General features: G+C 54.1%; 11 protein-coding genes across 11 annotated transcripts; 5 read left to right on the top strand and 6 right to left on the bottom strand.

The window, feature by feature from the left end:
• On the bottom strand, positions 1-1,218 carry LTHEOB_12479 (uncharacterized protein; the record flags this gene model as incomplete). The annotated part of the gene is made up of 6 exons (XM_035509350.1): positions 1-260; positions 321-609; positions 660-741; positions 804-1,015; positions 1,120-1,133; positions 1,185-1,218. The coding sequence occupies 6 exons, from the start codon at positions 1,216-1,218 to the stop codon at positions 1-3; spliced, it is 891 nt and encodes a 296-aa protein (XP_035364577.1).
• A 1,567-nt stretch (positions 1,219-2,785) lies between these two features.
• LTHEOB_12478 (NmrA-like family protein) lies at positions 2,786-3,995 on the top strand (the record flags this gene model as incomplete). Its single annotated transcript, XM_035509349.1, has 5 exons — positions 2,786-2,819; positions 3,017-3,203; positions 3,256-3,337; positions 3,390-3,678; positions 3,736-3,995. 5 exons carry the CDS (start codon positions 2,786-2,788, stop codon positions 3,993-3,995), a joined length of 852 nt encoding a protein of 283 aa, XP_035364576.1.
• A 670-nt stretch (positions 3,996-4,665) lies between these two features.
• LTHEOB_12477 (Flagellar protein) lies at positions 4,666-6,085 on the top strand (the record flags this gene model as incomplete). The annotated part of the gene is made up of 2 exons (XM_035509348.1): positions 4,666-5,865; positions 5,918-6,085. 2 exons carry the CDS (start codon positions 4,666-4,668, stop codon positions 6,083-6,085), a joined length of 1,368 nt encoding a protein of 455 aa, XP_035364575.1.
• Positions 6,086-7,550: 1,465 nt separating this feature from the next.
• On the top strand, positions 7,551-8,696 carry LTHEOB_12476 (Glucanase b; the record flags this gene model as incomplete). Its single annotated transcript, XM_035509347.1, has 1 exon — positions 7,551-8,696. One exon carries the CDS (start codon positions 7,551-7,553, stop codon positions 8,694-8,696), a length of 1,146 nt encoding a protein of 381 aa, XP_035364574.1.
• A 1,609-nt stretch (positions 8,697-10,305) lies between these two features.
• On the top strand, positions 10,306-10,670 carry LTHEOB_12475 (uncharacterized protein; the record flags this gene model as incomplete). The annotated part of the gene is made up of 3 exons (XM_035509346.1): positions 10,306-10,339; positions 10,400-10,560; positions 10,614-10,670. 3 exons carry the CDS (start codon positions 10,306-10,308, stop codon positions 10,668-10,670), a joined length of 252 nt encoding a protein of 83 aa, XP_035364573.1.
• Positions 10,671-10,897: 227 nt separating this feature from the next.
• Positions 10,898-12,302, bottom strand: LTHEOB_12474 (Kelch domain-containing protein; the record flags this gene model as incomplete). The annotated part of the gene is made up of 3 exons (XM_035509345.1): positions 10,898-11,729; positions 11,789-12,070; positions 12,124-12,302. 3 exons carry the CDS (start codon positions 12,300-12,302, stop codon positions 10,898-10,900), a joined length of 1,293 nt encoding a protein of 430 aa, XP_035364572.1.
• Positions 12,303-13,680: 1,378 nt separating this feature from the next.
• Positions 13,681-15,207, bottom strand: LTHEOB_12473 (Glycosyl hydrolase family 43; the record flags this gene model as incomplete). The annotated part of the gene is made up of 1 exon (XM_035509344.1): positions 13,681-15,207. The coding sequence occupies one exon, from the start codon at positions 15,205-15,207 to the stop codon at positions 13,681-13,683; it is 1,527 nt and encodes a 508-aa protein (XP_035364571.1).
• A 3,644-nt stretch (positions 15,208-18,851) lies between these two features.
• On the bottom strand, positions 18,852-19,370 carry LTHEOB_12472 (uncharacterized protein; the record flags this gene model as incomplete). Its single annotated transcript, XM_035509343.1, has 1 exon — positions 18,852-19,370. The coding sequence occupies one exon, from the start codon at positions 19,368-19,370 to the stop codon at positions 18,852-18,854; it is 519 nt and encodes a 172-aa protein (XP_035364570.1).
• Positions 19,371-19,980: 610 nt separating this feature from the next.
• Positions 19,981-21,097, top strand: LTHEOB_12471 (Zinc-binding oxidoreductase protein; the record flags this gene model as incomplete). The annotated part of the gene is made up of 2 exons (XM_035509342.1): positions 19,981-20,492; positions 20,563-21,097. The coding sequence occupies 2 exons, from the start codon at positions 19,981-19,983 to the stop codon at positions 21,095-21,097; spliced, it is 1,047 nt and encodes a 348-aa protein (XP_035364569.1).
• Positions 21,098-21,231: 134 nt separating this feature from the next.
• LTHEOB_12470 (MFS transporter) lies at positions 21,232-22,819 on the bottom strand (the record flags this gene model as incomplete). The annotated part of the gene is made up of 4 exons (XM_035509341.1): positions 21,232-22,101; positions 22,164-22,424; positions 22,474-22,574; positions 22,627-22,819. The coding sequence occupies 4 exons, from the start codon at positions 22,817-22,819 to the stop codon at positions 21,232-21,234; spliced, it is 1,425 nt and encodes a 474-aa protein (XP_035364568.1).
• Positions 22,820-23,568: 749 nt separating this feature from the next.
• On the bottom strand, positions 23,569-25,084 carry LTHEOB_12469 (Copper transport accessory protein; the record flags this gene model as incomplete). The annotated part of the gene is made up of 2 exons (XM_035509339.1): positions 23,569-24,482; positions 24,538-25,084. The coding sequence occupies 2 exons, from the start codon at positions 25,082-25,084 to the stop codon at positions 23,569-23,571; spliced, it is 1,461 nt and encodes a 486-aa protein (XP_035364567.1).
• Between the last annotated feature and the right edge of the window lie 428 nt (positions 25,085-25,512).

Raw genomic sequence — 25,512 nt, 5'->3', positions numbered from 1 at the left:
CTATACTTTATTCTCCCAGATCTTTGTCAAGTACTCCTCCACACTGGTGAGCCGGTAGCTGGGTAGCCGTTTGTTCCACTCGTCTGACACGTTCCAGGCCCTTTCAGCCACAGATTTCAAGTATGAGATCATCACCGTTCTGGATACCGCCTCTCTGTGTTCGTCCGGGATCCCAGGATGGTCGATAATCGGGCACCAGGATGTCTTAAGCTGACCGGCTCTAAGATCATCCAAAGAGACACTCTCCACATCCATATTCCCTGTTTGGCTCGGTCGTCACCATCTCGAAACGCACATGAAGCTTTATGAGGATTGCTTACCTCTCAGTGTTTTACCCAATTCGATTAGCTCGGCCAGGGTTAAGCGAGATCCGCAGATACCTCCATCGACCGGCCATTCACCCTCATAGTCAAGCGCTTCGGCCACGACACCCGCCATATCTTGGACTGTGGAGAGAACGAGTGGGAAGTCTCCGTTGCCAACAGTAATAGCTCGCCGGTTCTCAAAATCAACAAACCATTGGCTCATGGAGAAATGCTTTGTAGTTGCGTGTGGAAACCCAAAGTAATTGGTGAAGAGACCGGGCTGGAAGAGTGTATACTCTAGAACCTGCTGCCCAGATTAGCATTCATTGAGGCAGATATATTCCTGAGTCCTACCTTCTGGTTGCGGTTGATATCGTTCAGATATTTGCGGATTTCACTTTTGAAGGCGTAATGAGGGATGCCCTCGTTATCACCGCTATTTGAGTAAGCATCCTTCTACTTCCGACGATGTTTGTTCTCCTTAAAAACAGCACTTACCTTGCCCACTCAGATGGTGCGAATCGTCTGACGCCTGCTTCAATACAGGCATCAATGAGGACCTTTTGCTTCTGAACGACACCGCTCTGGTCGGTTGACGCAAAGAAGCAAAGAACCACATCAGTTCCTCGGAGTGCATCGACCAGAGAAGTTTTGTGCAAGTAATCGACTTGCACACATTTGACACCGTCGATTGCAAGTTCGTCAACCGGCTATTCTATGTTAGCATACACCATTACAACGCAATGGGCTCAACTACTCTTTGTGTGAAGACGACTATATCATGCTTTTGCTTCGCTATGATCTTATCGATCACCTCACGAGCAACGTCTGTAGAATAGTTAGACAATACGGATATGGATGTGGTTGGGATGTTCATACTCCCAGAGCCTCCGGCAACAACGACTTTGACCATGTTTGGAAGGGCTTTCGTTTGGAGAAACCGAATGACGGACCATGCAGTCCTTGTTGGTTTATTATATAGCCAGGCGTCGTTGCGGCTTCTGTATGATGGAATCATTGTTCGGGTTCGGATCACTCGCCATCCGATACGAAAACGACTAGGCTGTACAGAGCCTTTAGAAAGCGCCAAGAACACACAAGCGCAGATGTTAGAAATCAGAAAGCAGCAGTGCATTTGTAAGCTATGATGGTTGTTGCGAAAGACGCGTAAGCAAGCGCATAGTTGACAAGGCATGAGGGGAGCAAATTGACCATCGGACCCCAGCATCCGTTCGGGAACTGCGGCGCTCAACCCGTCCGCTCCGTAGAGAACATTTTTCGCATAGTGCACTACCGACACCGAATCCGCTCATCAGACTAGGTCGGTTCGCAACTGCTATGTATGCACCTTCTTTCATGATTCCTTTTAGCAGATACCTTGAGGTTGTCCAAAGAGAAAAGGCGCGATAACATTACTGCGACCCTATGTTGATCTCGGCTCGGAACGACGCATCAACGGCAAGCCGACATTGTGCATCTAGGTAGCGGACGGACTTCGGCGAGTTGGCGCTAAAGCTTCTAATTGGGTAGACGCCCGAAAGCCGTTCCAGAACACGGCCTTTAATCCGTCCCAGCGCCACGGGAACATAGTACTGCATCGGCTAGGACAGTGACGGCTCTTTAATTGTCCCAGTAAGCTTATCAGATGCATCACGTTCGTTTCTCTTTGTCGGCCCATCTTCCGTTTTTGACTGCTGCATAAGAGCACTTGGCTAGCCGTCATCGCTTATACGCTTTATTTCATCTCAACTTTGACGCCTACAAGATACGGGTGGAATCCGGATTTTAATCGTACCAGCTGTTGGGGAAATGCGACAGCTCTACCTTACTTCCCAGCACGATATGTGTGTGCATGTGCCTCAGCAGGAGACGCCGGGATCAAAAATAATAGCCAGGGGCTTGGCGGTCACTGCTTTTCTGGCTGGCTGACTGTCACCGTTCTGACACCCCGACGGTGCCAATGCCTACCAATGGCTGTCCAAGCACCCGGAGGTGCTTTGGCTCCTGGCCAGTGTTACTGTTTGCTTGTCCAGCATGCCTAGCTAGAGCTGGAACTTCCCGTGGTGCGTGAGTGTCACTCCAAGTTGCTTTTTCCAAATGGGGGCTGAAACGAAGAGGGTGGTATGAAGTTTGTATCTGTGCAGCGTCTGGCTGAGAATTCATGTAATGTAACGTAATGAGCGCTGTTGCACCTGGCACAAGACCTACATACCTTGTCTCATATCCCACGGGGTAGTTAACGAATATGGTATGTAGCGCCAGCGGCCAGCACCAAACAGAGTCGGGTTCGGAATCCTACGTATGTACGTTCAGAATCCTCCATACGCTCGGAGACCGACATACCCGGGAATCCGACGTCGTACAGATTAATTCCTGTATTTGTAATCTAATGTAGGATATAAGAACAGTCCTTTGCGCTCCACAACGAATAACCTCGCCGTTGAGATTCGAACGTTTGCTTCCTCAATACAAAAAGAAAAATGGCTCACGTTGTACTTGCAGGAGGCTCAGGCAGTGCGTAATTCTTCAGCTCGTCTTCTTCCCATGGCTAAACTGTTTAGGTGTTGGCAGTGACGTCACAGATGCTATCCTTGCCAAGAAAAAACACAAAGTTACTGTTTTTACTCGACGAGTACGAATGAATGTCATTTAAGAGTAACCATCCATGGAGCTCACACCACTATAGGAACGTACGAATGTGCCGCCTGCAGGAGTCAACTATGTGACAGTCGACTACGAGAACAAGACTCAACTCGTTGAAGCGCTGCGCGGTGTCGACGTCGTGCTGTCTTTTCTGGCAGATTCGAACTTCGATCTTGTCCAGCGGATGCAAGAGCTTCTCATTGACGCTTGTGTCGAGGCTGGAGTAAAGAGATTCGCGCCTTCAGAATGGGGGACGTAAGTTATCAACTAATGTAAACCATGCTGAGAAACTACTGACGGACAAAAGCCGAAGCAATAGCGCCTCTCCACACTACGCTTTCAAGGATAGAGTTCGTGAGTACCTCGAAGAGGTCAACAGAAAAGAAACGGTAAGCTACGGCTTATTCGAGAGTGATTTACCTTGATCTAATTTCTTCTTAGATTCTTGAGTATTGTCTGTTTCAGCCAGGATTTTTCACCAATTTCTTCGCGTGGCCGCACAAGACAACTCCACACTTCACCCTCATTCCCATGTATGTGGATTTTCACAATCGGAGGGCCCTTGTACCTGGTGATGGTAATTTTACCATCACCCTCACCACGATCGAAGATATGGCAGCAGTAGTTGCCGAAGCACTGGATTATCCGGGGAAGTGGCCAACCGTTGGTGGCATCCAAGGGTCACAGATCACCATCAAAGAACTAGTAGAGCTTGGAAATAAGCTTCGAGGTATTGAGGAAGATTCGGCGATCTCATTTGGCTATAGTTGCTAACTCCTTCGACCAGGATCGATGAAAGTAGAGTCGGTGGCCCAAGAGGTTTATGAGGATGGCAAACTCCAAACCTCGTGGGTTCCCAGGATCGATCATCCTGCTATTCCCGTTGAGCTACGGGAAAGGATGTCAGAAGAGATCGTCGCAGGGTATTTCAAGGCCATTGAGGCCGGGTCGTGGGCTGTCTCAGATGAGTGGAATAAGTTACTTCCACATTACCGCTTCTCTAACGCTGAGGAGTACCTTGCGAATGTTTGGCGAGGAAAGCCTTAGTGTTTCTGTCAACTGCCCGAGAGGAACATACTTTTGTTCTCTTTTTTCTATCAGATCCATGATTCGATGACTTGGCAGAATTGTGGGATTGGTCGGTCATCCTTGGCTCCTCTACTCTATCGCTTGCAGTTATTTCCTTAATAAGACTCACTATCAATTGTGCCTCCAACAAAAAATGCGTCGGTAGTTCAGTGGTTAGAACGTATCGGCTCTACAGAGTGGAACTTTGTGAACGGGGTAAAACCCGTTCAGCAGTTGGCAAAGGGGTGATTCCCTTTGCGTAAGCCCTCGTCTTTGGACGAGCCCGGGCCCGGGGCTTTGAGTGTTCGATGAGACCTAGGTTCAATTCCTAGCTGACGCAATATCGTTTTTTGTTGACCGCTAAATTTTCGATGAATTTGCAATTTTTGTTTTGGTGATGGGTGTGTCGGTACTTTAAACTTTTTTAATGTATTCCCGGTGCGGAACCCAGCGCGGAAAGTAGCGCCCTGCTTATGCTATACGAAGCCAATTGCCCGAGGGCGGTTACCCCCGGGATCCCCCGCAGTAGGCGGGGTAGCCGGCTTGATTGACCTACCCCGCATACAAGGTTCATGTGTTGGAGTTGATATGAATAACGCGGTCGAAGCGCAACTCTATCGCGAGAACACAATTCTCCTTGCCCACAATCATGTACTCGTCCAAACTCCCAGATAGCCATCCAATCAAGTATCCCAATGCTCCGTCCGTCAAAATGATCCTTTCTTACTTCGTCCTTTTCGCCGTAGTCTACACCACTACCTTCTGCATCTACAACATCTTCTTCCACCCCCTCCGCAAGATCCCGGGCCCACCCCTCGCCCGGCTCTCCCGCCTCTGGAGCCGGCTCGGCAACCTCCGCGGCCAAAAGTCCTTTCTCATCCACGCCGCGCACCAGCACTACGGCCCAGTCGTCCGCGTCGGGCCCAACGAGCTCTCCTTCGCCTCCCCCAGCGCCACGAAAGAAATCTACAACACGTCCTCGGACGCCTTCGTCAAGGAAGCCTCCTTCTACCACGCCAAGCGCGTCTACCACGAAGAGCACCTCTTCAGCTTCCGCGACCCCGACGCGCACAAGCAGCGCAAGAAGCTGCTCCAGCGCGGCTTCTCCCAGGCCGCGCTGCTCGACTTCGAGCCGCACATCTCGTCCAAGATCGGCTGCATGATGGATCAGTGGGCCCGCAGGAGCGCGGGCGGCGAGCCGCTCAACGCCGTGCCGTGGGCGCACTGGATTGGCTTCGATATTGTGTACCACCTCATGTTCGATGAGGACCCGGGATGCGTGGCGAACGGGGAGGAACACTGGGTCGTAAAGTGCCTGCGTTCGTGGCGGCCGACGTTCGCGTTCAAGGAGTTCGTGCCGCAGCTCGAGCGGTGGGGCCCGTATGTGCCGGGCCGCGTGGGCGGGTACTTTAGGGACGTGCGGGCGTGGAAGGAGTACTGCGTGGACTTGGTGCGGCGCTGGCGGGCGCAGGGCACGCGTACGCCGTTTCTCCAGAATGCGCTGCATGGCAAGGACGCGTTTCTGGGGCGGCCGCTGACGGATTCGGAGCTGGCCGAGGAGTGCATGGGTGGGATGTTTGGGGGCAGTGGGACGACGGCGAATACGTTTGTGTACGTTTTGTGGGCTGTGCTGCGGAGGCCGGAAGTGGCGGGAAAGCTGAGACGAGAGCTCAAGATGGCGTTTGGAGAGGATAGAAGGGCTGTGCCCGCGGGCGTGGACTGTGCGAAGCTGCCGTATCTGCAGGCTGTCATTAACGAGACATTGAGGTGCTATCCGACTATCATTGCTACCAAGCCAAGGACAGCGCTGCGGGATACTGTGGTTGCGGGAGTAGCAGTTCCCAAAGGGGTAAGTTGATCTTCTCTAGTTGAGCAATTACCGCTGAGAAATTACTCTATAGACGACAGTCGGGTCACAGAACTATACGGTTCTCCGCGACCCCACCGCCTTCCCCAATCCGGAGAACTTCTTGCCCGAACGCTGGCTTGAGAAGGAAGGGGATGAGCTCAGGAAAGAAGCGTTCACGCCATTTTCCGTTGGTCCAAGGTCATGCATCGGGATCAAGTGAGTACCATTCCCTGGCGCGTTGGACAATACTGATTGCCGCAGCCTTGCAAAAATGGAATTGAACAAACTTGTAGCCGCCTTTTTCCTACGTTTCGATGCTGAAATAGACAAGTCTGTGCGGGAAGAGGATATGCAAATGTATGATCTATTCAGTGCGGGACCAAGTGGGGGGAAATTATTGCTTCATCTTCGGCAGGATGAATGACGCAACATCTGCATCAAACCGAACTTATGCGCCTCCATCCCGTCATTTGGATTAGTTGTCGTCAGTATCTACATCAAACATAATCACATCCAACTGCTGATTCATCTGTGATGCCTTGGTACCGTATGAGTGTTTGCAGTGGCAGAAAGGCTAAGTGTACCTCTACAACAGCTAGTACAACACTGACTTCGAGACGGAATCTCTTAAAAGTAAGTCCTTTCTGACGACTGCGACAGCTCTGAGATCTGATGCACCCCGTCAGCCTCGACCAGACGTCCTTTACTTTGATGCTCCTCGCAGTGTCAGTATAAGCTTCGCGACAGCACCACTTGCTGGGTTCGTGGTGGGATATTTCCGCACTCCTCGTCCCATAGTTGTAGGCTAACCACAGAAATTAATTATTAGCTTTCCAAATAAACATGTATGTCTCAAAGAACAGGTGCCTTACGATGTGGACACACTTTTGGTCATACAGGATGCTTACGCATAGCCTTTGGTTCCACCAACAACAGGAGCGTATGAAATGGTAGTAGCTAGGTTCGCTTTATCTCGGTGGTAGAACCGTGGATCGGTAGCTTCACAGTCTTTTTTCAGCCCTGCGGAGGATTCGAGATGTGCACGTGAGTAAGCTTGATCCGACGGATTACCTGATCCGTCTTGGCGAGCCACAGCCCCTGCCTACGCTAAAATAGATACATAAATGAACTACGTTTAAGCTCACTAGGCATGGCTATTTGCCTTGTATATAATTATTCTTACTTAGCTAGAGCACATCGTCTTTGGTATTGCCATTGCTTGGTAATAATGAAACACGAGAGAGGATCGTAGTGTAGCACGTAAGATAAATAAGCCTAGCGGAGAGCTTGAAGGAATATCATCTCGAGATCTATGGTGTCACGCGGTAGTTTATCTTGGTGGGTAGGATCAAGTCATTTACTGGGAACATAGCCACAGTACGGCGGCAACCAGGGCTGAGCGAAATCTATTTCCAACATCCTCTCTCTTGGGGTGTGGATTGTTACGTCGTCCAAGAAACCTCTTCACACTTGTTCAGAAATATTTCCCATGTCAGATCATTTGAACCAAGGTAGCATTAAGCCTTTGAGTATGCACTATCTTGACCTTTGATCCACTTGTTGAGTTGCCGTTAAGTATAAAGGTTGGTAGATTCAGCATCTAACAAGGCCACCAAAGCAAACCAGCCAATTCATCATCCATCCGCTCAGACATTACACTGCAATCCGCTTCTCACGCTCACACAATGGGTTCCATCGACGACCAAGAAGTTTTGACTGCGGCCGCACAGGCCCAGTTCACAATCCATCTCCGCAACACGACCAATGCCGACAATGTCCACGCCTACATCACTGGGACTGATCCCCAGCGCAACCACCTCTTCTTCCTGCGCGCCAACGGCAAGACTCCTTACTATCCAGCAAACCCTCCATCCAACGGCGCTCCCCTCGGACAAGACTGCGCCATCAAGTTTGGGGGGCCAGGCTCCAGCACCCCTGCCACGATCCCTCACCTCAACAGCGGGCGAATCTATTTCGTGCTGGGTAAGCTGGACTTCGCCCTGAACCACAACGCCAACGGCAGCAACCCAGCTCTTGTCGAGCCAACCCCGACTGACGGCAAAGGCCGGAACGCCAAGTGGGGCTTCGCCGAGTTCACGTGGAACACGCAGCAGATGTACGCCAACATCAGCTTCGTCGACTTCGTGGGACTGCCGATCGCTTTGTCACTGAAGAGCTCTGGCGGCAAGGAATCGCACGTCTCGGGCCTCCCTGCGGGCGGGCTGGCGGCCGTCTGCAAGAAGCTCGAGAACATCGGCAACGGATGGGCCAAGCTGGTCCTGAAGTCGGACGGCAAGTACGTGCGAGCCCTCAGCCCAGACAAGGCCATGTCCAGCCTTCACCCTAAACTCTTCGCCGAATACTACGACCAATACGTCAACAAGGTTTGGCAGAAGTATCAAAACGAACCGCTTCTGGTGAAGATCAACCCGTCCACCACGCTGAAAGGCCACGTCGAGAACGGCGTGCTCAAGATCGGCGGCGAGACGTTCGGCAAGCCGTCGTCCAGGAACATCTTCGACAACAACACGGGCCCGTTCCAGAACAATGGTAGCCCTGAGAGACTGGCTATCATTCCGCTGCTGTGTGCGGCGTTCAACCGCTCCACGCTGCTAGAGAACCACGAGATCCCCGATCCGAACGGACCCAAGGATTACTACAAGCACGGAGACACGAACCACTACGCCAAGATCGTGCATGGGACTACATCTGACGGGAAGGGCTATGCTTTCGCTTACGATGATGTCACGCCTATTGGCGGCAAGGATCAGAGTGGGATGGTGCAGTCGGGTAAGCCGGAGTCCCTGACTGTCACGGTCGGAGGTAAGTAGGTGTAGCTTTTCAAGAAACGCGAGGGCTGCCATGTAGTACATGTTGTGGCGAGCATACATCTTTTACATTACGTCATTCTCTATTACTTTCATTTTCGTAGAAGTTATCACACTCATTAAGATTGTCCTTCGTGGTCTTCACCTCGTCGGCACTAGACCTTTTCCAACAATAGTTACGCGTGATGTATAGTGGACAAGCACTAGGGTATTCTACAACCGATAACTCTATACCCTCCATTACTCGATAGCGTATCCTCTATATTGGCAGAACTGGGATACTGTGTAGTCTTAAAATATGCTGGCGTGAAACGATCAAACTGCCAGTTGAGCCACAAAAGCAGTATACCGTTCCGAAAAGATTGTGAAAGTTTGGGCTGTTGGGTGATTAGCGAAGACGGGGCTATAATATGTTTTAATATTATTTAAACCACTGGGAATTGGCGGGCGCAGCGCGTCGTCGGCTAAACCCCTAACGTGGCATAGCTGCTCCACTGAGAATCTCGCAATGGGTATGTTGAGAATTTGCCGACATGTCGATCAAGCTTTTTTTCGGGTCTTGGCCGATGAAGGTCGGCGATGCTTGAGAAAGGCTTTTCGCTGGACGCCTTACATTTTCTTTCCTTGTGACGTCACACTTCTCAGTGGGCCTGATCCAAGAAGAGGAGTAATTATGCGTGGCCTGCATTATTCATAGAGCTTTACAGAAACCGAGCAATCAAATTTGAACAGAATACGAGGGAGAGATGTCAAGGTCTCTCCGATGCAAGCGACACGGTACGAATCCGAATCCGACAACCCGAATCTGGTCACGGTTGACGTAAAAATCAGCGATGACCTGCTGTAGTCCATGAATTCATAGATCGGAAGAGGCAGGAGAGAACGGGAAGTATGATGGGCCTATGTGCAACAATGGCAACAACTCCGTCCGCCAAGCCAATTGCGTGATCACGAAGTAGCTGGAGAACATTCGGGTGCAGATCTAGGCCTCCAGTTGAAGTCTACATCCAATGAAGAATTAGCCTGACGGGATTACAAAGATTTAACGTCAAATATTCCGTTGGCCAAAGGTTTTCCGCAGCGTGTCAGAGTCTCCAATCTCTTCTGGCAGGTCGAACATGATGCATGTTGAATTCACGAGAGCTTATTTCGTAGAGGTAAGCCATTAAGAAATGCTTATTAGTATAGAACAAGCTCACACGATGATGCTAACGTGGAGTTCCTAGTGTGCTTCCTACACGTGTAATAACTATGGCGAGGGAAACGGTGATATGTCGATCGGCGGACAAGCTGTGGGGCAATCACACCGATTGAAGGCCTAACAGCTTATGCGGCATTAAGTTATCAGATGCAAGTTATCTGATTGGAGATCTCGGCCTACTCTCTACTCCACATCCCGCAAAGCCCAAGTCAAGAGTAAACCTGCGGAGTAAATTGTGCCGACCCTGCCAACACTTTCCTTCACGCCCACCGAAGTCGGCGGGCTGGATATGCGGAAGCTGGTGGCCTTTTCGTGTATAAAAAGCAGTCCCACTGTCCCGTCAAGTCCTGGCATCGACAGCCGCCAGAAATTCACTTGCAAGAACCAGCAACCAACACCCCATTCACCAAAATGAAGTTCAGCACCGCCGCCGCCCTCCTCTTCGGTACGTCTCTCCCTCCACGTCTCCAAGCCAAAACAAAAAGCTAACAGACGCATCTCTCAGCGACTCTCGCCGTCGCCTCCCCGATGCCGTGCGTTCCCGACGACCCGACCAGCTGCGTCGGCATCGGCAAGCGCGAGCCGGAGCCGGCACCAGAGCCGTGTGTCCCGGACGACCCCACGAGCTGCGTCGGTGTTGGGAAGCGGGAGCCCGAGCCGGAACCGGTGCCGGTGCCCTGCGTGATTGACGATCCGACGCCTTGCGCCACGAGCCTCAGCGTGGCATAAACGAAGCGGCCGAAATGGATGTCAACTACACCGACTATGATATTTGAGGAGGTTCGTTGGAATGAGGAGGTTGGGGAGAAAAAAAAAATGAGATGACACGATTCGAATACTTTTGATATTGTTCCGTCGTTATCACCCCTCAAGATTGCAGATTGATGCACAAGGAGGATCCAGGCAGTCAGATGTATAAATTGTATTAATACGACTGAATAAACGTTGATAAAACATTAGAATCCGGCTTAAAGAGAGCCTGGAGATGACGTTTCGTCCTTCTTCATTCCTCCTCATCATCAGACCAGGAGACCACAGGCTCCTCCGGCTCGGGGGTATTCCATCCCTCCTGCTCGGTCGGCTCCTCAAGCTCAGGCTCCTCGGCGTCCCTGATAGCGAGCCAGACGTCGTAGTTGAGCGTCGCGTCGGAGAAGAAGGCGTAATCGGGCATGTAGTACTTGGGCCAGCAGTCGTTGTAGTCGGGCACCCACGCGATGCCCACGCAGTCCTGCTGCCCGGCACACACATCCATGCACGCGTCAAAGCTATCCGCCTTGACGACGTAGAAGTCGAAGCCCGGGCTGTCGTAGTCGCACTTGATCGTGTACGAGTTGCCGCTCTCGTCCGTCACCGTCTTGCCCTCGGCCGCCGGGCACGCGGTCGGGACATCGATCGCCTTCGTCGCGCCCCACACGTACGACACGGCATTCGGCGTGTTCAGAACGTTCTTGAGGTAGCAGGCCGGCGCGACGTAGGAGACGGCGACGCAGCCGGTGTTCTGGTCGCAGGCCTCGAGGCAGGCTTCGAAGGAGGTGGTGTCGACCTCCTTCATGTCGCCGCCGGCGTAGTCGGTGCCGCACAGGATGTTGTAGGCGCCGCCGGTGGAGACGGTGGTGCTGAGGCCGTTGCTCGCCGGGCACGAAGGGCCTGAGGAGGTGGAAGCGGTGCTCAGCTTGGCGGTCCAGACGCTGGAGACTTGAACGGCGCTGTTGAGCGTGCTCTTCTTGTAGCACGCGCCGTTGACGTAGCTGACGTCGATGCAGCCCGTGGTCGAGGCGCAGTCGTTGATGCAGGCCTCGAACGAAGCGACGGTCGAGGAGCTCAGGTCGCCGCCGCTGTAGCGATGGAACGTTAGATTCTGGCGGGAAGGGGAGGGGTCGAGATGAGTGCTTACGCATAATCAACGCCGCACTCGATGTTGAAGATGCCCTTTGACGTCGTGTACGACTGTCCATTGGCGGCGTTGTTCACGCAGGTAAGGGACGAAGACGAGCTGGAAGCACCAGCCTTCTTCGCAGTCCACACGCCCGCGTTGGCGACGGCCGGAGTGAGGACGTTCTTCTTGTAGCACGCGTTTGGCTGCACGAAAGCAACGTCAAGACATCCAGTGGTGGCGTCGCAGTCCCTGATACAGGCCTCGAAGGAGTCGACCCAGGACATTCCCATGTCACCGCCGCTGTTGAAGGTTAGCCAGATGGCCCATATATGTCTTCATCCAGTTGTACGTACGCATAGTCAGTGCCACACTCGATGTTCCACTGGGAGTTGGTGCCCTGGTAGACCTGGCCGTTGCTGGCGTTGTTTACGCAAGAAGGAGCGGCAGAACGCTTATCAGGAGTAGGCGTGGCAAGAGATTGTGCGGCCAGAAGGCCCAGAAAGAGCGTAGGCTTGGAGAGAGTGGGAGCCATTTCGATTAAGGCCGAGTGGGTAGCCGGAAGGCTGTAAAGAATGACTGGATGTACAGATGATTACTGGAGGAGTGCCCTAGTCGGCAAAAAAGCGCCGTGAACAGCTCTTAATATACTGGGAGTGCAGCTGGTGAGGCTGCAGTCGATATTTCCACAACATTGACCACAGTGGGGTCCTGAAGCGGCATCGCCGAAGCTATCCGCGAAAATAAGCCCATGGCTGGCTGTGTGCAGCCTGTTTAACCTTAGTCACTCAGCCCCGCTCGGATCCTGGCCGGAGGTAAGCCGTTGGGGTCCGCAGGCAAAATGGGGGGAACAGCCCTGCGGGCAGATGGGTCCGGCAGGTTCCATAGACAAGCCTCCGGATATCTCTGTACGAGATCTTGGCATGCTTGGCGGAGGAATGGGCGGAGTTGTGGCGGTGGTTCAGCGCATAAGGCGGGGAGTATGTGAGCTTCAGCTGGACACGGGGTAAATCCGCGTATTAGTCGCCGAAAAGCGAGTTTGTACTTGTTATACCGAGTTGAATGCTGGTGCAATTTGAAGAACAGACAGGCACTTTGCAGGTTTCCATGAACGTTGAGAGTAGGTTGTGCCTGCATTTGGGGAGACCCCGCCCTGCACGCTAAGCTGACGCTAAATGCGGATTGGACGCTTAGCTCCGGAGGTGTCGCGGTAATTTTAAACGCCCATGGAGCTCCTTATCAAGCTCAAGAACTCTTAGCCATATGGTTTACCGCTCTAGACTCCCGTAAGAGTAGCCGAGGGGCGCAAGATGCAGCCACAGGCTCAAAGTATATTTTGCGGCAATTGATTTCGCATTCGCTTTGCGAGTTTCGGACTATTGATACTTGAGAGTGATACAAAGACAGAGAACAACAGTGAAATGTTGAGCATATTTCGAAAGAGGACGTCTATAGAGTTGAACTCGTTCACAGAAGTCGGTAGTCCAGCTGGAAGATGCGATTAAAGGGGTTGTACTGTGGCTGCGTGAGTGTGCATATTTGCCGGGGCCCCAGTCCGCGGGGAGCTTAGTCGACGCCACTGCCGCCCACTCCAGCCCAAACAGTTACCCCTATCACCCCCGCATCATCAATTCATTGAAAATCCACAGCGCCCTGAACGAGATTCCCGTGACACTCACTCTCGGTACCAACACAGTGGCGCAAGGCGGCAAGGCCGATGTGGCTACCCTTAAGGCTCGGGCGGAAGACTCCGTACCTACCTAATCAGCTTTTGAGTGTGGTGGCTTGACGATAACATTAAAGGTCGAGAACTGGATTCCAATACGCACAGACCGGGGATTTGACTTCTCAAAAAAGAATGATTTTGCATTGGAGCAGCTGCACTGCTCAGCGTTTTTCTACATCCTTCCTACCTACTGCGCAGTCGGCGCCAACGCTTCCCACTCCTTGACACCAACACCACCAAACTGGCTGCCACTGCCCGACGCCGTCAATATGGCACGGAGCGAAGTAGTGCTGACCTCGGTGAACGAAACCTCAGCAGGATCATCCGTGACTTCCAGGGGATATTCCGACGTATTCGCCACCTTCTCCCACTCCCCCGCCTCGGTCTTGTACTCGACATGCCACGCAGCCGGCGGCGGCACGCCCTCACTCGCACCCGCCGCCTGATCCGCAAAGAACGCCATGCGCACGCCATTCAGCGCGACAGACGCATTCCACGTGTACACCAGCGTGCTCTGCTGCGGCGAGTCGGTGCCGGCGTACGAGCTCCAGTAGTCCGGCGGCAGCGGGTTCGACGGGATCTTGCCGTCGTGCAGCGACTCGACCCAGTACTGGATCGGCGTCTCATTCACGGAGCTAGCACTGGCCTTGGGCGCGACGTTCCGCGTCGGCTCGGCGTCGGCCTGCGGCCGCTTCGTCTGCACGATCCGGTTGATGGCTGGCGGCGACGCGCTGTCGTCCCAGGTCAGCGCGTCGAAGGCCACGCTGCGCCGGAAGTGCCCGCCGCCCTCGGCGTCGGCCGTGTGGTAGACGAGGTACCATTGCCCGTCGTCCAGCTCGACGGCGCCGGAGTGCGAGGTCGTGGACGACACGATGCCGAGGATGACGTCCTGGAAGGTCCACGGGCCGAGCGGCGAGGAGGCGGTGCCGTAGGCGATGCAGGCGTGGTAGGAGGTCGGCGTGCAGGGCGAGTCGGGCCCGGCGTTGTTGGCGGCGTAGAGCATGTAGTACGTGTCGTTGCGCTTCATCAGCCACGGCGCTTCGAAGAAGCCTGTCAGGCTGTCGACGGTCGTCACGTCGCCCTTGGTCGTGACCATGTCGGAGTCCAGCTCGTAGCCCCGGAGCTGCCCGAAGGTGCCGTAGTAGGCGTAGACTTTGCCGTCGTCATCGACGAGCACGGTGGGATCGATGTTCTGGATGTTGTTGCCCGGTGCCGGGACGGATTGCGAGAAGATGGGGCCGGATGGGTGGGCATCCGTGTACGGGCCGAGCGGGCTGTCGGCAACGGCGACACCGATGGCGAAGGGGTCCGAGTTGGTCGTGTCGGCTTGTGTCACGGGTGCGTACAGGTAGAATTTTCCGTCTGGGCCTTGGACGATTTGAGCGGCATAAGCTGTCCCTTCAGCAGCCCAGGAGAAGATCTCATGGGGTTTCGCGAAGGCCGGATGCAAGGTCCATTCGCTGCCGGATGGGCTGGGCGATTCGCCAACAAGCATCTCCCATTCGTTGATTATGAAAGCATTCTGGTCGACCGGCGCCTCATCATGGCCCGCAATGATGTACAGCGTGTTGTTTACCACAAGCGGGGCGGGGTCGGCCGAGTAGTACGAGCCATCGGCTAAAATCGGATTGCCCGTCGATTTGAAGGTGACGGGATTTTGAGCGAGTGCTACAGCACCCTGCAGGATAAGCAGGGAGAGCTGAATGGCTGACATTTTAACGAATGGAGTGATGATACAAGGGACATGGGAAAGGTAGTGGTTGTTTGGCTGCTTTTTAACATTTCGCTCGGTAAAGGCCATGTTTCAGACGATCAACTCTTGTGGACGGAACAATCGAACCACAGTTCGTATTTGCTCGGCCCGCAACCGCGTCGCACCTTAATTATCCTCCATACTTGCATATGCACGTACCGTATCCGCCTTCGGGCATGATCGGCTGTGCCAGGGGCAATTCGGCACGCGCTTTGGAAGCGTTCGGTAATTGAAGCGAGGAGCATCGCCGGGACGGCTACCGAAAATGGCAAGTGGAATGGCCTTGAAACGGACATCGTGATTCGAAGGCACAACACCTGGATGCGCAACCGACTCATGCTCGAGATTCTGTGACACAGACAGTGCACAACCATGACCTCTCCGCAACACAGGGAAGCCAGCCATCAGCACTCTGGTCCTTATAGTGTTCATGATCGTTTTTGTATACCCTTTCCAGTAAGTAGAATAACTCCGAACATCAACGTGACCGTGTGGTGACTGTAAACTCTTCTGAATACTGAATCTGCCACTCTGGGCCACTGCGGTGCCGTTATCCTTGATATGTGCGAGGGGTATGATAGTACGTGAGTCCTCCGTGTGGACAAGCGGAAGATCAAACAAGTTCTATCTCCCGCTCCGGCCATGGTCCTTCTTCTCTCATCATTTGCAAAGTCGGTACCTCGTCCTCCAATAGCTCCTGTTTCCCAAACGGGTAAACCTCAGAAAGAGCCATTGCGCCCACTCGGCGATACCTATTCGTATGTTCGGGAACACTTTCCAGAATCAAGAAGAATACCACCCAGGCATCATTGCTGTTTTGAGAAGTAGCTGCTGGTTGTGGAAGGTCAACAGACGCTTGGTATGACTGTATCCAATTTGCAACCTGGATAGCCACAAAATGCTGACGGTGGTAACCTTGATGCTTTTGTGCAAACTCCGCCCTGAAGTGGCCAGAACGATGCTCTATACCCTCATCGGTCGTCATGTGGAACAGGCTTCGCAAGTCTCTCTCAAAGGCTTTCCGGAATACATCTGGTTGTGGACTTTTGGGGACTTCTCTCCAATTGTCTGACAAGCGTTGGATAGGAGCCGTGATCCGCAGGACCAGGGGCTCCGTTGGGATGAACCGCTCTTGGTCCTTTATGAATCTCGGAGTCTCAACATTCTTCAGGAAGCTATTCATGTCGCGTCGATGCGAAGAGAAGTCGGTTGGTTCCGCGCCCCAATGGGAAAAGTCATGTGCCAACACACTGGCCCAGCTCCAGGATGGAGCGTGAGGTTTTGTAATACCGTCTTCCGGTTGTGGCTGAAAATTCTCGAGGTCGTGGTCGATTTCCTCACGGCTTCTCTTGTTTCCCCAGACTATCCAGAGCAATCCCAAAGTCCAGTCGCTTTCCCATAAACCAGCCCAGTATTGATCCCGGCCTGTAGCCTTCTGTTCCAATACATTTGCAAGTCCAGCCACTGACGCAAGTTTATCAGCTTCGTAGGTGAAGTTCCGCCATTGAAATTCGTTGGTTAAGCGGTACCAATACCGGATCAAAAAAGTGTGGTATTCTTGCATGGTAACTCCCCATCGTTCGTGGTTTTTGACCTTTACAGGACCATTCCAGAGGGCGGTAAGCCTGTCAAGGGTGTCATGATGCAAATCGAGACGAGACTCTTCCAGCAGGTCAAAGGCTGTTTGTTTCGTGTGGTCCACGTAACCGTTGTTCTCTCTGATGGTAGCTGAATGACAATGCCAGCTCATTTGAAGATGAGTGTAGCTGAGTCCACGCGCGGCCGAAAGACGTTCTTGTAAGGTCCATCCCCGCCTCCTCCAGCGGCCTTCGGTTCTGAAGTGGTCATCCTCTTCATGTGCGTCTCCGTCGTGACTACGAAGGTACACCTTGTCGTGAGGAGCCGTTCCGGACTGTCCAGAGTTTGGGATCTTCCAAGGCAATGAGCATTCGGGGCTCACTCTTCGGCTTTCCTCTTGGAGAAATCCATCTGAAATAGATGTTGAGGTTGTAGCGAACAACGTAACGGTGGCGTGGTTGTAGATGTCATGCATACGGGCGGCTTCCAACTTCCAATCCTCCGCATCATCCTGGACGATGCAGAGAGCGTCCACCCACAGGTAAGGAATTTTAAGCCCGCGTGCCACGACAACCGCATGGTGAAGAGTCTTCGGCCAATGGCTCAACGGCATGGATTCCTGGAACGAGTTGACGTTTGCTTTGGTGAGTTTAAACGTCACATCCTTTCCCCAACAGTAACTCAAAGCCAAATACCTTCCTGAATGCTCTTCTCTCGAGTCCCCGATTTGATCTGCTGGAATCACCAATCGTGGCTCGTCTCCTTCGTTCCCAACATAGACTACTCGCGTAGGGAGGTCATTGCTTTTACCAATCAGTTCTCTACATAATGCGTGCTCATTCATACAGGTCTGAAGCCAATGAAAAGCTAAATTTAAGAGCAGCGGCGGAACCAGGTTCTTTGTAGATCTCGCCTAATGATAGGAGGTCCGTCATGGAAGAATCATCTTTTGGAACAGTACCTAAAGTCATGTCAGCTGGCGTATGAGGAGCACTTTTCGATTAAGATCCACCTCTTTTAAAGAAGAAACTGGGGTTACCAAGGTAATTGATGCGGCTCGTTTTGCGTCCACGCGTACGTAACCCTGTGATGATTCCTCTCAATTGTAGCCCGGAATATTCAGGGCTTCCTTGGTGTTCATTGTTCTCCCGGAGCCGAGTTTGAAATGGACGAAGATACAGCCTCCCTACTGGATCGCTCATAAGAATTCGGATCACCCCCTCATCATCTTCTCCGGGAGGGATTTCTCTTTTATAATGGTGTCTATGGTCTCCCAACCGTGCTTTCGTGGCCCATTGATGAAGAAAGAGTTTACAAAGTTCACAGCCATTGTTTGCAAAGCCACACTCTACCCATTCCTCAATTGTCTCGTGGTGATTTATAGCATCACCAAAAACAAATGAGGGGCTCTCGGTCCGGTCTCCTGCTGTTACCAGTTGCCGCAGTATTTCTCGAGCGTTAATATTGCTACAATAGCCACACAGAGGCATTGTGGATAAGAATGAGAGTGAAGGACAGGGAAAGACGATTGCGATGTTGCCGATGTTCTGGTTGCGCATCTCCTTCGCGGCAGGAGGTAATTGCGGGGTCAGATTCTTAGCGCTTGAACAAATTTAGTTTAGCTCAATTTACTATGACGTCACACTGCTGGCTATACAGCCGTTCCAAAGGGAAAGAGAAACAATGATTTTGCCACGAGTTCAAATCCCTTGCGGCCCTAGGCCCTACCGCTTATGTATTCGTCTGCTCTCAATCATCTCGAGTCTTCTCGGTTTTGACATGAATATTCCGAAAGAGACGGCAAATCAGCCGTAAAGCTGAGGGTAAGTTGTGCGATATCTCATCACAGATTTATAGATTCTCTCCAGTATCAAAAGCCCATAGACCGCGAATGTTGAGAATGCATCTTTTTTTATTTTGCACAGGATGCTTTACGTATAGTGGTATTCAGAACCTTCTATGCGCTATGATCAATCGAACTCAAACCACACATTGTCCCCTTTTTGACGTCAAAGGAGCCCTCCAGACTAATTTCCCCGAGCAACACGGACAAGCCCATCCAGCCACTCCTGGTGACCATTCAACATCGGATTGGGCCTCTGGCTCGCCAAACCGGCCGCAGGCTCTCCAATCTGCGACTCCTGGGTCAAAATCCTGACTCGTCCATCACCCAGATCCTCGACCAGCCAAGCGTGGTAGACGTCCAGATACGACGCCTTGTCGCCATCCTGCCACGCGCGCCAGGCTAGGCGTCCAACAAGCTGTCCGTTTCCGGGGGCAATCGATTCCCAGGTCTCGCACTGGAGGGGCGGGAAGCCGAAGGTGGAAAAGCTGAACGTGTCACCCTTCTCCAGGGAAGGGCCGGATGCCGGAGGCGTGATGTTGGAGACGTTGGAGTAGTAGGACTCCCATTTGGTGATGTCGACCAGGTTGGCCCAGACGCTTGCGGCTGTGATGCCCTTCACGATGACCTCGTTGGAGACGTAGTTGTCGGTCGTGCCGGGGAGGTATTTGGCGGGCCAGATGATGGCGGGAGCGGTGGCCATTTTGAGTATTGGATAAACGGGTCTGTTCAAAGAGCGAGGTTGAAAATACGATTGGAGTTGATGTATTCGTTGTGTGAGTGCCTGCGGATGTTGAGAAGAGAAGCAATTGATGATGGGTTTCCGAATTTATCTGTATATTGAGGACAGCAGTATCAGGGAGAAAATGCCAGGATTTTCTAATGATTACTTTAGATCCATTGCACTACTAAGCAATCGAAAGACGTGGCGACCTGATAGTAGTTTCAAGCGAAAAACTAGTGTGTGCAAGTGCGATTAAGGTTCTATTCTACGGGCTTCGACGCGTGATGATTGCCTTAACAGAACCAATCATCCGGGGGCAGCACAGAGCATCCCCAACTAATACGACTGCCTCTAACCATCTATGGAAGTACTTCCAATGCTACTTGCTTTGTAATTGCATTGCTGACATATCTCGTTCGGTGGGACAGCTTCGTCCCTCGGCTTTCCTATTATCGCCGCAGTTACGACCGAGGGTTTCGGAGAACAACTTCAATATATTCTTCTTGCACACTCTTAAAGAAGATAGTCCAGCAAAGCAACACGATCAATTATTCCTTTTTACGTGGTCATCTTCGGATCCTTCCAAACCATGAAAGCCATCAAGGTGGTGTCCGGCGGCAAGGCCGCTGTCATCGATTCTCCCATTCCCCAACTCCGACCAGACTATGTACTCGTTAAGACTGCCGCTGTTGCATTGAACCCCACAGACTGGAAGCACATTGCTTTCATGCCAGATGTTGAAGGGTGTACTTCCGGTTGTGATTACTCTGGTGTGGTGAAAGCCGTTGGGGCCAATGTTACGACGCTGAAAGCCGGTGACCGTATCGCCGGCTGGACGCACGGGGGCAACAAAACCAACAAGGAAGATGGATCTTTCGCCGAGTATCTCGTAGCCAAGGAAGGCATCCAGCTTAAGATTCCGGACAACGTCAGCTTCGAAGACGCGGCCACACTCGGTGTAGGGATCTCGACGATCGGCCAAGGGTTGTACCAATCTCTGGGACTCCCGCTGCCAAGCCACCCGAGCAGCGAGCGCTTTCCCCTTCTGATTTACGGGGGGAGCACGGCTACCGGAGCGCTGGCTATCCAGTTTGCCAAGCTGTAAGTACTAAGCAAACCCCCTTCCGCCCGCCCCGACTACTGTCTAACGCACATTATTATGGATGAGTAGCTCCGGGCTTGAGGTCATCGCGACCTGCTCGCCGAGGAACTTTGAGATGGTCAAATCTCTGGGCGCTGATGCAGTCTTTGACTACAACAGCCCGACGGTCGGCGCGGACATTCGCAAGCACACCGGAAACAAGCTCTACCACGCCTTCGACTGCATTGCCGAGGGCAATTCCGCACAAATCTGCGCCGACGCCTTGTCCGATGCTCAGTCAGATGGTGCGAAGAAGCCAGTGTACTCAGCGCTGTTGTACTGCGACTTTCCCCGCAAGGACGTGGAAGCGAAGTACACCCTCGCGTATACGACCTTCGGCGAGGCATTCACCAAGTCATTTGGCCCTGGCAATTTCCCAGCCAGCAAGGAGGACTACGAGTTTGGAAAGATGTTCTGGAAACTCACCGAAGAGTTGCTGGCAAAGGGCCAGTTCAAGGTTCACAATCCAGATGTGAGAACCGGTGGGCTTGAAGGTGTATTGGAGGGATTGGAAGAGCTGAGGCAGGGCAAGGTCAGCGGGAAGAAACTAGTCTACAAGCTGTAACCGAAAGCACACTCAATGTAATCTCAACTCAAGACTTTTCAAACTCTCCAAGATTCTCAAACGCCCATCCCACCACTTGCACGCATCCACAAGCCCACTCAACCCAGCCCCCAAGCCCCTCCTCTATTCCATCTCTACATCCACCCCAACCTCTTCGCCCCAAACCCCGTCCCACCGAGCAACATCGCCACGCCCGTAAACACAATCAACACGCCATACTCAGACCCATATGCAATCTTCCCCTGGCCCCCCGCCATCAGCGTCCGCCGCAACAACGCCTCGCTCAACGGCCCGGACGCAATACTCCCAATGCCCCTCCCAAACCCCAGCAACCCAAACGCCGGCCCCGTCTCGAGCACCACCCCACTCCCCCCTCCACTCCCCTCCGCCTCCGCCTTCGCCGCCGCCCTCTTCGCCACATCGCGAATAATCCCCGTCCACGTCGCCGGGAACCCGCCCGCACTCAACCCATACACAACCGCAAAAACGTACACCAGCGCCACGGCCACGCTCCCCGAGAACCCCCACAGCAGGAAGATGGCGGCCGCGGCGACGACGCTGATGCCGAACGCGACGGCGCTGACGTCGAGCGCGTCGCTCAGCACACCCGCCGCGATGTTGCCGAAGAAGGCGCCCGCGTTGACGAGGGCGAGCGGCGTCGTGGCTGCCGCGGCGCTGAGGCCGAGCGAGCGCGCGTAGGACGGCAGGTAGATGGACGGGATGAAGTAGCCGAGCCCGTGGAAGATGTTGCCGAGTTGGTAGAAGAGGAAGGGGCGGGTGAGGGCGAAGCGGAAGGAGATGGGGTTGGGGCGGGGCGCGCGGTGAGAGGAGGAGGAGGAGGATGAGGTGGAGACCGGGATCCGGGGTTTGGCGAAGAAGACGAGCACGCTGACGACGGCGAAGGTCACGATGGACCAGGCGCGCATGGCCGTCGCGAAGGTGTAGCGCGAGAGGAGCCAGGTGAAGATGTAGGGGACGGTGGCGCCCGCGACGGAGGTGCCGGCCTGCGGTGTGTGTGTGTCAGAACGAAGTGCCAGATGGGATGGGGAGGATGGGTAGTACGTACCCACATGGTGCCGTAGGCCAGGCCTTTTCGGCGGACGAACCATTCGTCAATGTAGATGAGGATGGGGAAGTAGAGCAGGCTGGCGCCGAGGGCCCAGAAGATGCCTTGGGTGATGATCAGTTGCCAGATGTGGGTGGCGAACGAGGAGGCGGCAATGCTGCCTGTCACCAGCAGGACGCCCGCGATGGTGCTGGGCCTGCGGTACCGGGGGTAGCGCTGCATGATGGTGAGGCCGAATGGAGATCCGAGATACATGAAACCCTGCGGAGGTCAATTGGCAGCTCTTGCATAAGGTCGAGGCTCCACTCACAAGCGCCACTGTACCGATGGTTGCGGAATGGGACGAGTCTGACGCAAAGGGCTCATGGGAGGAATAGTATTCTTGAAGAACACCAAAGGCAAATGGAAATCCTGTTGAAATGTCAACAAAACCTCTAACAGACGAGGCAGAGCGCACACGCACCCCAAACAAGGCCCTCAATGAAGAAAGCACTTGCCAGCATAAGCCAAGCATCTTTTCCTCCGTCAACGGGCGGTAGAGAGAACTCGTGAGCGGGCCGTGAGTCATCGACTTGGTCGTCAGCATCACCGGGCCTCGTATGCTCACAGCGGCCGTCGAGCTCATTCAGCTGGATTGCTGTCTCTGTGGAAGCCATGGCGAGGAAATATTTCTCGCATAAATTGGCACCTTATGTTGACGAGGGAGAGTTGAAGGGGTTTGTTGCGGGGTTGATGTGGGGCGGTCAGGCCAACTGCTTGGCGGCGACAAGCTGCATGCAGCTTTATAAGGAGCTTGCATGATTCAGAACACAGGATCTATTCCTCAGGGTGTTTGTAAGCAATTTAAGTTTGTAGGAGCATGAGTAGATGGACGAATGCGCCGGATGGGGAATACACAATGATAGGACGCGGAGACCATTCTCGTGACATCTGGACAACCTCGACACTAATTTTGCTGCGGTCTAGGACAATCTCGTGCTGAATATCAGGCAAGATCGAGGGGATATCACCCGAGAGTGTTTATCAATCTTTCCCGTGGAAGGCGGGACCTTGCTTCGGATTGATGACTGCAGGTACCGAAACTTATCAAGATTAGCCATTCCGAAAGAATCACGGCGGGGAAGCAGCGGGAAACCAATAATCAAAGAAGCTGCACGTATTGAATAATTGACGGCTAATTTGATATATACCAGGCGCTCGAAGCACGAAGCATTCAGTCACAGGCTGCGTAAACACCTTAACAATCTTCCTCCCGGGCCCAAAACGCCGTTAAGCAACACGACTACGCCAACACGCATGCGGGGATATTTTCATTCGCATAGCGAAGGGGAGAGAGGCTGGAAAAAATGCAGGCAAGTAACATATTGAACATTGACATTGTTAGACGGGATTGATTGCACAACACTCAACCACTCAAAATCCGGTCAATATACTGCACGCACTGATGTCTTACCCAATCGCGAAGATCCCCAGCGCCCCAATGCAAGATGCGTGCCAGTTTGCGAACCAAGTCCAGAGCCGAAGCGTGGTGCGTGACGCGGTAGGCGCCGAGCCAGACCATGTGCGAGCCATTCCCAGCAGGCGTGTGCACCCACAGCACGTGCATAGGGCCATCAGTAGTAAGGGAGAAGCAGCGCATATTGACATTCGACGCCTCGGCCTGCTCAGCGGTTGGCGGCGACGGCTCGGACGAGGATTTCTTGACCGCAGCAGCGCGCTCGGGCGACGACAGCTCCGCCAGGATCCTTAGGGCGCACGCCGCCGCCACCGCCGCGTTGTTCTCCGCATCCGCAATGCTCGCGTTCGCACCGGGCGTCGCTTCGACAATCAAGAAGGGGAAGCGCAGACCGCTGGGGGAGGCGGCGCAAGGATCGGTGATGAGCGTCATGCGGTCCTCATGGCCGGCGGCGTGCTGCAGGTCCACGAGGATGTCCTTCACATCTCGCCCGCCCAGGCCCGGGCGTGTCCATGATTGCTCGTCTGTCGTCCATGCCGTATCACTGTCGCTAAGGCCGATGGAGAGGTCCGGGCAAGGCGTCTTGGGCTGCAGGCGGGCGGGAGCGGGCTCGAGGTGGAGGAAGGGCGTGCGCGGGGGCGCGAGCGGCGGCGGCGGGTTCGTGGCGGGTTGGCTTTGGACGGGGGACTGGGTTTGGTCCGGTGTGGGGTAGCCCAGGTTGTTGTTGTTGTTACGAGAGGAGACGGGTTCGGGGTGCGGAGAGTCGGCGGCGAGCGTGGTGCTGCTGCGTTTCTGCGGCAGCGAGGGCGGCGAGGGCGCGATGCGGTGGATGTAGGTGACGGGCTTCAGCGCGGGTTGCCACTCTGGTTGTCATCATCAGCCATCATTATTGAAGAGAGAGCTGAAAAGCTAGCGTACCTCTGTCGGGCAGGCAGCAGAGCTGGTCGGGATTGTCGCGCATGAGGGACTGGATGGTGCGGCTGAGCGGGGCTGTCCACTCGTCGTTGACGGCCGCCCGCTCTAGAAGCTCTCTCGCACTCTCGTACAGCTCGCGTGCCACCTCTCCAATGCGTTCCTCGTTCAGTCCACCATCCTGGATTGGCGGCAGCAGGCGCTGGCGGGCTTCATCGTCGGCATCGGCGTCGACGCGGATCTCGAGGCGGCGGAGGACCTGGGCGCGGTAGTTCTGGGAGCGGGGCTTGTTGGGGTTGGACGACAGCGACGAGGGCGGGTCGAAGACGGTTTTGTCCTGCGGCTTGTCGACTGCGTCGCTGGAGGCTAATGATCGTGGGCTCTCGGGCAGGCAGTCGAGCCAGGCCGAGACGCGGTCGATGGCGTTGCTGCGCGGCGGCGGGTCGGGGCTGCCTCTGACAGGCAACGGCTGGAGTTGGCGGCGGCGCTTGTGCGTGCCGGAGCGAGTTGTGGCTTTGTCGTCGTCGTTGTCGGGTGATCCGCGCTTCATCATCCTGCGTCGGCCGCGCGCCTGGTGTGGATTCGCGGCAGGGCAACGCGCGGGCAGAGCATAGTATGTGTGTAGGTATCTTGGAATCGCCGAGCGGAGAGGAGAAATCGGAATCGGGCGTGACCAGGGAGCGGAAGGGCCTGGATTTTTGTTCTACAGCCTTGAGCCTCAACTCATCGAGATCAGGCCCCCTGTGCAGCGGCCGGAAAATCCTCCGGCGCTGCCCAAGTGGACGGCGGCGGCCTTCATCGCCGATGCCCTGCCCGTCGGCTCCTCCCTCTCGTCCACTCACCCGTCGATCCCACCTGTCGTCATACTTCGCTGCGAAGCTTGGCTGTCGTGGCTCCGACGTCAGGGCGTTTGCGGACCCTTGTCTCACCAGAAACAACACCACGACTGCTGCAGGGTGCAAACGGCGCGGAACGGGCCGC

This window comes from Lasiodiplodia theobromae (assembly GCF_012971845.1).
Source record: "Lasiodiplodia theobromae strain AM2As chromosome Unknown scaffold_64, whole genome shotgun sequence".
Lineage (NCBI taxonomy): Eukaryota > Fungi > Ascomycota > Dothideomycetes > Botryosphaeriales > Botryosphaeriaceae > Lasiodiplodia > Lasiodiplodia theobromae.
This window is presented reverse-complemented; position numbering and strand designations above follow the sequence as displayed.